The 11,443-nt window shown below is 40.3% G+C and overlaps 1 protein-coding gene across 1 annotated transcript; it reads right to left on the reverse strand.

The window, feature by feature from the left end:
- Positions 1-10,463: 10,463 nt before the first annotated feature.
- On the reverse strand, positions 10,464-11,003 carry Plac1 (placenta enriched 1). Its single transcript, XM_051140956.1, has one exon. It carries the CDS (start codon positions 11,001-11,003, stop codon positions 10,464-10,466), a length of 540 nt encoding a protein of 179 aa, XP_050996913.1.
- Positions 11,004-11,443: the final 440 nt, after the last annotated feature.

Consider the following 11,443-nt stretch of genomic DNA (forward strand, 5'->3'; position numbering starts at 1 on the left):
TGATGGCAAAACCTTTAGATGTTCAAGTCCCTTATATAAAACGGCATAGTTTGTTTTTTATAACTTACGCACATCCTCTTGAATACTTAAAAAATAATCTCCACATTACTTATAATTTTTCTCCCAAAATTATATTAATTTGCTTATCATGCATGTATGAGTGTGTGGTATGTATGAACACATGTAACTATGTGGAAATCTGAGACCAGCGTTGTGGAATGGATTCTCTTCTACTGCCTGAGCCCTGGGTTTTGAACTCAGATTGTCATGTAGCAAGTGCCTTTACTGCTGAGCTGTCTTACTGCCTTATATTTCTTAGTGTGATGTAAACAGTGGGTGTATACTACATTATGTAAGGAATGATGGGCAACAGTGAGTGACTGCTGGTTGAAGTTGAGGATATGGAGTCTGCCGGTGTAGTGAGAGATGGTATGTGGAGCCCTACCTGATCACTTGAACCTGAATTAATTTAGAAGATTGTTAGGCAGTGATGGCGCATACCTTTAATCCAAGTACTGGAGAGGCAGAGGTAGGCAGATCTCTGTGAGTTCGAGGCCAGCTGGGTCTATAGAGTGAGTTCCAGGACAGCCAAGGCAACACACACAAACCTTGTCTTGACAAACCAACCAACCAACAACCAACCAACCAACCAACCAACCAACCAACCAACCCATCAACCAACCCACCCATCAGATCTCATCCTGGTAGCTGGCCTATCCTTCCTCTGAGTGCCGCCAGGCCTCCCCACCAAGGGGAAGTGGTCAAATAGGAGGCACCAGAGTTCATATCAGAGTCAGTCCCCGCTTTCCACACAACTGTGGAGAATGTGTTGTCCATTGGCTAGATCTGAATAGGGGTTCTAGGTTTACTGCATGCATTGTCCTTGGTTGGTACCGTATTTTTTGAGCAGACGCCCCCCTCTGGGTCCAGATCTGCCGACGTCCCCTCTGGGTCCAGATCTGCCAGCCTTGATGTTCTACTTGTAGGTTTCTAGGGCCCTCTGGATCCTTCTATTTCCCCATTCTCCCATACCTCTCTCACCTGGAGTCCCAATAGGAGGGCCCCACATCTATCCCAATCTCCTGCTAAGTGAAGACTTTCAGGGGATACCCCTATTGGGCTAGTGTCTAATTATAAGTGAGTATATACCATGTGTATCTTTCTGGGTCTGGGTTAACTCACTCAGGATGATCATTTCTAGTTCCATCCATTTGTCTACAAATTTCAGGATTTCCTTGTTTTTAATAGCTGAGTAGTATTCCATAGTGTAAATGTACCACAGTTTCATTATCCATTCTTTGACTGAGGAACATTTAACTTGTTTCCAGATTCTAGCTATTACAAATAAGGCTGCTAGGAACATGGTTGAGCATATGTCCTGGCTGTGTGGTGGAACATCTTTTGGGTATATTCTAAGGAGTAGAATAGCTGGGTCTTGAGGTATCCCTATTCCCAGTTTTCTGAGATAGCACCAAATTGATTTCCAAGGTGGTTGTACAAGTTTGCACTCCCACCAGCAATGAAGGAGTGTTCCCCTTTCTCCACATTCTTGCCAGCATGTGCTATCACTTGAGTTTTTGATCTTAGCCATTCTGATGGGTGTAAGATGGAATCTCAGAGTCATTTTGATTTGCATTTCTCTGATGACTAAGGACATTGAGCATTTCTTTGAGTGTTTCTCAGCCATTCAATATTCCTCTGTTCAGAATTCTCTGTTTGATTCTGATCCCCATTTCTTAATTGGGTTATTTGGTTTGGTGGTGTTTAGTTTCTTGAGCTTTTTATATATTTTGGATATTAGACCTTTGTCAAATGTAGGGTTGGTGAAGATTTTTTCCCAGGCTGTGGGCTGTTGCTTTGTTTTGTTGACAGTGTCTTCTGCCTTACAGAAGCTTCTCAGCCTCATGAGGTCCCATTTATTGATTGTTGACATTAAGGCCTGGGCTGTTGGTGTTGTTTAGGAAGTTGTCTCCTGTGCCAATGAGTTCCAGGCTCTTACCCACTTTTTATTCTAACAGATTTAGTGACTCTGGTTTTATGTTGAGGTCTTTAATCCACTTGAACTTTAGTTTCATATAGGGTGATAAATATGGATCTATTTGCATCTTTCTATAAGTAGACATGCAATTAGACCAGCACTATTTGTTGAAGATGTTCTCCTTTTTCCATTGAATAAATTTGATTTCTTTGTAAAAAATCAAGTGTCCATATGTGTGTGGATTTATTTCTGGGCCTTCGATTCAATTCCATTGTTCAACCAGCCTATTGCTATGTCAGTACCATGCTGTTTTAATTACTGTTGCTCTATAGTACAGCTTGAGATCAGGTATGGAGATTCTTCTGGAGGATTTTATTGTATGGGATTGTTTTAGCTATTCTGGGTTTTTTTGTTTCTCCATATGAAGTTGAAAATTGATCTTTCAATGTCTTTAAAAATGTGTAGATATTTTGATAGAGATTGCATTGAATTTGTAAATTGCTTTCGGTAAGATGGCCACTTTTACTATGTTAATTCTCCCAATCCACAGACAAAGGAGATCTTTCCATCTTCTGATGTCATCTTCAATTTCCTTCAGAGACTTGAATTTTTTTTTTTACTTGTTTGGTTAGAGTTACTCCTGGATATTTTATATTACTTGTGGCTACTGTGAAGGGTGTAGTTTCCCTAATTTCTTTCTCAGCCCGGTTGTCATTTGTATATAGGAAGACTACTGACTTTTGTGAGTTAATTTTGTATCCAGCCAATTTGCTGAAGGTGTTTATCAGCTGTAGGAGTTCTCTGATGGAATTTTGGGGGTCACTTATGTACCCTATCATATCATCTGCAAATAGGGATAATATGACTTCTTCCTTTCCCATTTGGATACCCTTCATTTCCTTTTGTTGTCTTATTGCTCTGGCTAGAACTTCAAGAACTATATTGAAGAGATATGGAGATAGTGGGCAGCCTTGCCTAGTCCCTGATTTTAGAGGAATTTCCTTGAGTTTCTTTCCATTTCATTTGATGCTGGCTATTGGCTTGCTATATATAGCCTTTATTATGTTTAGGTATGTGCTTTGTATCCCTGATCTCTCCTAAACTTTAAACATGAATGGGTGTTGGATTTTGTCAAATGCTTTTTTGGCATCTAAGGAGATGAACATGTGGTTTTTTTTTTTTCAGTTTGTTTATATGATGGATTACACTGATGGATTTCCATATATTGAACCATCCCTGCATGCCTGGAATGAAGCCTACCTGGTCATGGTGAATGATATCTTTGATATGTTCTTGTATTCATTTTGTGAGTATTTTATTGAGTATTTTTGCATCAATGTTCATAAAAGAAATTGGTCTGAAATTCTCTTTCTTTGTTGGGTCTTTGTGAAGTTTAGGTATCAAAGTGACCATGGCCTCATAGAATAAGTTGGTAATGTTCCATCCATTTCTCTTTTGTGGAGTAGCTTGAAGAGTATTGGTATTAGCTTTTCTTTGAAGGTCTGGTAGAATTCTGTGCTGAAACCATCTGGCGCTGGGCTTTTTTTTTTGGTTGGGAAACTTTTAATGATTGCTTCTATTTCTGTAGGATAAATAGGATTATTTAATTTGTTTATCGGATCTTGATTCAACTTTGGCAAGTGGAATCGATCAAGAAAATTGTCCATTTCCCTTAGATTTTCAAATTTCGTGGCAGATAAGCCTTTGAAGTAGGACCTAATTATTCTTTGTATTTCTTCAGTATCTGTTGTTATGTCTCCTTTTTCATTTCTGATTTTGTTGATTTGGATAGTGTTTCTCTGCCTTTTAGTTAGTTTGGCTAATGGTTTGTCTATCTTGTTTATTTGCTCAAAGAACCAGCTGCTGGTTTTGTTGATTCTTTGAATTAGTCTTTGTTTCTAATTTATTGATTTCAGCCCTGAGTTTGATTATTTCCAGCCATCTACTCCTTTTGGGTGTTTCTGCTTCTTTTTTTCCCCATAGGGCTTCCAGATGTGTCATTAAGTTGCCTATAGGAGATGCTTCCAATTTCTTTATGAAGGCACATAGTGCTATGAATTTTCCTCTTAGCATTGCTTTCAATGTGTCCCATAAATTTGGGTATGCTGTACCTTCATTTTCATTGAATTTTAGGAAGTCCTTAATTTCTTTCTTTATTTCTTCCCTGACATAGTTTTCATTAAGTAGAGAGTTGTTTAGTTTCTATGTGTGTGTAAGCTTTTTGTTATTTCTGTTGTTGAAGTCCAGCCTTAGATCATGGTGATCTAATAGGATACAAGGTATATTTCAACTTCTTGGTATTTGTTGAGGCTTGCTTTGTGACCCTAGTACTGAGAAGAAGGTATAATCTTCTGTGTTTGGGTAAACAGTTCTGTAAATATCTGTTAGATCCATTTGATTCATGACATTGGTTAGTATCATTATTTCTTGGTTTAGTTTCTATTTCATTGACCTATCCTTTGGTGAAAGTGGGCTGTTGAAGTCTCTCCCACTATTAATGTGTGGAGATTGATGTGTATGTGTGTGTGTGTGTGTGTGTGTGTGTGTGTGTGTGTGCGTGCGTGTGTGTGTGTGTGTGTTTTGTTTTGATTTGTTTAAGGTTTTTTTGAGACAGGGCTTCCTCTGTGTAACAGTTCTGGCTGTCTTGGACTTGCTTTGTAGACCAGGCTGGCCTTGACCACACAGCGATCCACCTGCCTCTGCCTCCCAAGTGCTGGGATTAATGGTGTGTGCCACCACGCCGGGCTTGATGTGTGGTTTAAGTTTTGTTAATATTTCTTAGCTTAACTTCTAGTTTACACCTTTTCTTTTGATTTCAAATGAAGCACAATGTCTTTTTGTAAAAGTAAATAGAGGCCTCTTGGAGAATGATTTTTAACAAGCCTCAGTGGATCATATATGACTTTTGTGGCTGTAGGACTTATCCTCTCCCTACAACCCACAAAGAAGCAAAACATAACCAGTGTGGAGGCAAAGATATAACAGCAAAAGAGCCTGTGTTTTTCACCCTGTCAATTTCTTGACATATATATTTATCTGAGTAAACTGAAGAGTTCTATGTTTATATACATACAGGAATCAATAGAAGAATATTGTATTTGTGGACTTTGCCCATGTAATCAGATGGAGAGTATGGTAGCAGCCTGTGTGATGGTTCCCGGTAGCCCCACCCCCTGATAGACCCATTCTATGTATTCCCTCACCGTGAGTGTGGGTAGGGTCTAGACCAGTGGGTCTCAACCTTCCTAAAGCTATGACCATTTATTACAGTTCCTCATATTGTACTGACCCCCAACTATAAAATTATCTTCACTGGTACTCCAACTATAACTCTGCTGCTGTTATGAATCTTAATGCAAACATCTGTGTTTTCTGATGGTTTTCGAGGGTTGCTACTCACAGGTTGAGAACTGCTGATCTAATGGCTCTTCAGATAGAATATGCTAGAAATGATGGAGTGTTCTGATATTAGACAGTGAATTCCAACCCAGCCCTTCTGCTTTCTCGTCCTCTTTCCTTCCCTTCTCTCTTTTCACTAACTGCTGTGTGAGGACACCTGAGGACACTTGTACAGCTTATGCATAGGACCTTAAGACAGGATGGAAGGTCTCTTGTCAGCAAACACTTAAGTGAACTCAGAGACAGATTCTGCAACTCTGAGTAAGGGTTGAGATGGCTGCAGTTGCCTCCTACAGCTTCTGTCTAAGTCTTACCTAGGTGCCTGACTCCCATAACCAGGCAGATAAGAAGAGTTTGCTATTTGGGCTAATTTATTATTCAGCAGTAGGTTCACTAATACAATAGTTTTTGTAATTGTACAGCCAAAGTGAGTTTAGAGATTAAAATTTAACCTCATTTGTTGAGAAAGTCAGAGAAAATCATAGAACTGAAACTTTTCTCCACTCCCCCCCCCCTTTGGGAACAAACAACTATAATATAGTTTAAACAAGACATTGTAGAAATTAACACTAATTAAAAGCAACTGGCATTTTGTGAAATTTAGCCTTCATCTTACAATAAATATTTTTCTCTTGATAACATATTTTTAAAATGTTGTGTGTATGTGTGTGTGTGTGTGTGTGTAGGAAAGTAGAACAGTTTAAGTTAATCTTTCATCAGACTTTCATTATTAGTGGAAGCAGAGAGAAACAGGAGTATTTATATACACCTTTAAAAAAGTTAACCCATGAGGTAATGGTCCAATGACATGGTTCAGAGGGTAAAGATGCTTGCTACCAAGTCCAAGGACTTGATTATGATTTCCAGAACATGATGGAGAGAGAAGAAGAGCAGCAACGTCACAACATTGCCTTCTCACTTCCATATGCATGCTGTGGCATACATGTACACACACACACACACACACACACACACACACACACACACACACACGCAAGGGCAAACATCTTATTAATTTTAAGTATAAACTCTTTTTATTACATTTGTGTGTGTGTGTGTACTTTACACAATGAAAAACATGATGTGCTGTTTTGGAAGGGTATTGTTCATGGTGCTGGGAGACTGAAGCCAGGGCCTTGCACATGCTATGCATGCACTGTGCTAGCAAGCTGCATTCTCAGCCTAAGAACAAAACAATTGGACATCACACTGAGTTTCCTTTTATGGGTGAAGCATCTCATTACAGCTCTAAGGCTTAAATCTCTGACAAGCAATTATCCTAACAAATGATGCCGACATTTTTGGCGTTTTGAGACATTGAAAGGTGAAGACGCTCATTTCCTTTGATGACAATAAAGCATTTCTTCCTAATATTACGAACATGCTGAACACTATGTTATAGAGTTTTATAAATCATGTCACCTTAAGAATTAACTGAGCATTACCACAATAAAGGAGGAAAACATTCTTTTGGAGTGGTGTATCACAAGGTAATTAAATTACTCAACCAAAAACTCAGGGTTGAAGGGCTGGGGACATGACTCAGCGGTTGAGATAGCTCCGTCTCAGTTTCTATTACTGATTAAAAACATTGCTTAATTATACTGGGGTGTCAAGTTATGTAAAATGTCATTACTGATTAGCATTTCTTTGCACACATGCTTTTCTTTCATTGCTTGAGAATTTCATGCATGTATATGGTAAGTTTTTTTTTTTTCAACCAAATCTACTCCTCCTGGCCCCTTCTAATGTCCCCCATACCTCCGGGTCACTTTTTACTTTTAACTTCATATATTCTTTAAAATTTTTTTCATTTATTTTTATTTTATGTACATTGGTGTTTTGATTGCGTATATGTCTATGTAAGGGTGTCAGATCCCCTGGAAGAGGAGTTACAGGCAGGTGTGAGCAGCCATGTGGGTGCTAGGAATTGAACTCAGGTCCTCTAGGGGGGAATATATATATAAATCCACGGGTCCATATAGTGATGCCAGTATGTGTGTGTGGAGCATGGGAGCTGTCCCACATCATCACTCACAGCTGCTGTGGCTGGATGCATAAGACCCACACAAGATGAAGCCAGCTAAAATTCCAGCATGAGTGGGGGAGAGCACCACTTACCAAGTCCCACCTATAGCTGAGGAGCTATTGGCAGTTGCTAGCTGCTGGGAAAAGAAGGGTCCCTTTGGTCCCTTTGGATGTTTCTTTTTGCCATTCTCTTTGCCTAGAATGCCCTTCTCCTCCATCTTAATTCAATGAAACTATTTTTCATATAAGATCCTCTTTAATTGTCTCTGCTTTCATGAATCATAGGCATACTCCATCTTGGTTTATCTGTTACCCTGGTGACTAGAGCTGATCTGTCTCTCCTCACAGTCTTTCCCCACATCATTCTGTGGTCACTCCTGTCATTTGATGTCTTTTTTTTTTTTTTTAGCCCTTTTCATTGTTTCCCATCATCCTCTTCCTTTTATCCTATTCTACTGTGTTGGAATAGATGACTGGCATTTTCTACAATGACCTCAGCCCTCATCCTCACACCTTTGTGCAAACCCATTTTATGAGTTTGACTAGCCTTTACAGTCTATAACTCTGCAGGTGTCTTTATATGGCTCTATCATACCAGCCTGTGCTGGTTTTGTCAGCCATTGACTTGCCAACAGCTAATTTAATGGTGACACATCAGATAATTGTAATAGATATTTGTTGTAGTCATGCCCTGCTTCCAGGGACTGTTACCTAGCAGTTTATCAAAAAGGACAAGAGATACTGAGATGAATCTGCTTCTTTTCTATAATTTAATTAATTTATTCAGATTACATCTCAATTGTTTATCATCACTTATGCCCTCCCAGTCCTCCCTCCCTCCCACTTTCACTCTATTCCCCTCCCCTAGGTCTATGACCAAGGAGGACCTCCTCCCCCACTATATGGTCATAGGCTACCAAGTCTCATCTTGGTAGCCTGCTTATTCTTTCTTTGAGTGCCACCAGGCCTGCCCACCAAGGGGAGGTGGTCAAATATGGGCCAGCAGAGTTCATGTCAGAGTCAGTCCCTGCTCTCCACATAACTGTGGAGAATGTCCTGTCCATTGGGTAGATCAGAGTAGGGGTTCGATGCTTACTACTTGTATTGTCCTTGGTTAGTGCAATAGTTTGAGCAGACCCCTATGGGTACAGATCCACCCGGAATCTGTTTCTGTAACTACCATAGTTGATTTTGTTTTCTTGATGATTGTCTTTCAAAGATTTATTCATCTGCTAAGGCAGTTCACCTTTATTTTAATTTATTTATTTTTTTCAGTTCACCTTTATTAATGAGAAAATTGTACCGAAACATTGCATTCTTGTTTTTAGTTAAAGATTTATTTTTGATATGTTTAATTCTGTGTAGATGTACCTATGTGTGTATGTGGGTAGTCATGTGTATCCATGTGCCAATAGAGGCCAGAGGCTTTGGGTCTCTTGTGGCCTGATGTGGGTGCTGGAAACTGAACTTGGGTCTTCTGAAAGAGCAGCAAGTGCTTTTAACTGCTGAGACATTTCTCCCAAACATTGCTTTCTTCCTTAAAAATTATTTTTTATTGACAAATGAGAATTTTGTGTTTAAGATATACAACACGATGTTTTCAAGAATCTGCTTTTTATTGCGTATATGGCCTTGAACTGCTTTTTTATATTTTAAATTTGAAAATTACTCACTTTACCTCTTGGTTATAGGCCCTCCCTCCTCTCCTTCTGGTCCCACCCTTCCTTCCTGTTTCCCATATCCCTCTCCCCTACTCCTCAGAATAAGGGAGTATCCCCTACCCCAGAATCATCCATGCTTCAATTTCCCACTTTGTGTGTGTGTGTGTGTGTTTTGAGACAGAGTCGCACCATATAGATCATATTAGTCTGAACCTGTAGCAATCCTACTGCCTCTGCCAAGTCTCGTTTTATTTTTAAAATGTGTGTGACAAGAGCACTTCTTTTATAAGGTTGTAGTAAGGGTTAAGTGAAGATGTTTCTATTAACTGCAATATTTTTGCTGCTGATTATCTCCGTCTTTACATCCAAGACATAGTTCAACTGTTGGGACCACAGAGGCCTGGTCACTCCCCAGTTTCCCATGTCATTTCGTTTGAAGTTCTTCATAGCATTTGCCATTATTTGAATTTATCTTTATTTACTTCTTTGCTCACTAGCTATGTGACCCTGATTTCTTTGAGTCTCTTTCTTCTCACTACCCTTTCCTTGGTGCCCAGAGAGAGGTCTGCATGTTTCACTGCATAATAAATAGTTGCTGAGTTATTCACTTCCTTTTGTTGTGCTAAGCCTTTGAGAAAGCTAATGGACAGCCACACCACGGGGCTGGTTTCTGACAGTTTATATGTTGGGGTTGGGAGGGCATTTATCAAAGGACTGTGAGCTTATGACTCAGATCGGCCTTGGGAACCTAGCATGGGAGCAGTGGAACGTTACTTGTCTTCTTCCCGGAATCACTGGAGACTTGAAGATAACCAGCTTCTTCTTTCTGTACATAAAAACATAAAATGTGGTATAGCTGGAGATCAAACGGGCAAGACTTAGTGCTAAGCTCGTTGGTGATAAACAGAAGACGGGAAGTGAGGATATAGAGGAAGAGATTCTCCTGGGAAAGGCTTTGTAGAGGAGCCTGAAGGGCTGGGAAATCATCTGAAAGCAAAGAACCCAGACACCAATGTTCAACTAATCCTGGTCCATAGACAAAATGAGATATACATTTATGAAGCAAAAGCATCCAACTGATAATTTCATGCCAATCAGAACTTTATTATTATTTTTAAAAGATACAAAAATAGTTTAAAAAGGGGGCTATAATCAGCTGTATATGAATTGGCCCTTCAAAGACTTCTACTAAGAGAGCTATAATGGCACTTATTTGGCAGAGAGCAGAAAATACTTCATACTAATTCTAGAAACAGGATCTTCAGAGGCCCTCACATCTAGGCACTACGTGAGTTTCCTCAGATCATCTGAGTGAACACACTAGTCCCCAGGAAGATTAGTGAAGTCAGATGACGACACAAGATGGGCCTCCAAGGCTCTGCCCCGTGATGTTGGCTTTACATGCTCTCTTGATGGAAGACATAAGATGGACAGCTGCAGTTGGATTGTTGGGTAGGCGCCGGCAAGCTGAACACTGAGTAGCACGTCTCATCCTTCTGGGACGAGTCATCATTCTGGGTCGCCGCCATGTTGTTACTGGCTGTTTGCACAGGGTAGGGCTTAGTGAGCCATGGGGACCGACGAGGGGCAGCACAGGACACCGGGATCACATATCTAGAGGATGAGGTCTTGGATGCATAGTGAATCTCGGAGCTGTAGATAACTACGTCTGGAGAGATAGCCTTGATGCGGATGCCACATTCTGTCACGCGGTAGGTGAACTCGTAGAAGTGTGGGTGAACGTGGTTGGGAGGACATCCCAGACCTAAGGTGACCTCATAAAAGTGAACATACACATCACTATTCAGCAAGAAGGGGTGAACTGTGACCATGAACCAATCGGTCGAACACAGCACATTCACTTGGTTTTGCTCAGAGTAGCTGGAACAAATGAAGGTGAGGAAAACCATTCCTCCTAGGAGCTGGAAGAGTTTCATTCTTGAAGCAGGTTGGGTAGCAACTTGCAGGAGGCAGGAAGGCGTCCAGGAAGGAATTCTAGAACACACAAAACCACAAGAGTTAAGTTACTTTGTGTCTCATGCAAAGTTCAACTATGAGCTTTCGAAGGAAAAGACTCTTCCAGAAGCCCTGAAAAGAGGGACACGTCCATGTGAGGGAAAAGTGAATTTTAATTTTATTGCAGGAATTTGCATGTTAAAAATAACTAGCATGGCTTCTGAGGATTTTTTATTTATTAATTTGGCCATGCTTTGGGTGAAATCCAGGCCCTCTCATATGCTAGGCTCTACCTCTGAGCGATATGGGCCTGGGATGGTGGCACATGGCTTTTTAAAGTGGCTTTCTCATGCTGTTTTGGTATAAAACATGCATCACTCCCACATGTGTAGAATGAGACTCTTCACTTATCAGGCTTGTT

This window comes from Acomys russatus, chromosome X, assembly GCF_903995435.1.
Source record: "Acomys russatus chromosome X, mAcoRus1.1, whole genome shotgun sequence".
NCBI lineage: Eukaryota > Metazoa > Chordata > Mammalia > Rodentia > Muridae > Acomys > Acomys russatus.

Coding starts and splice junctions, on each gene's coding strand:
- Plac1 (XM_051140956.1), bottom strand. CDS start 11,003: ATGAAACTCTTCCAGCTCCTAGGAGGAATGGTTTTCCTCACCTTCATT.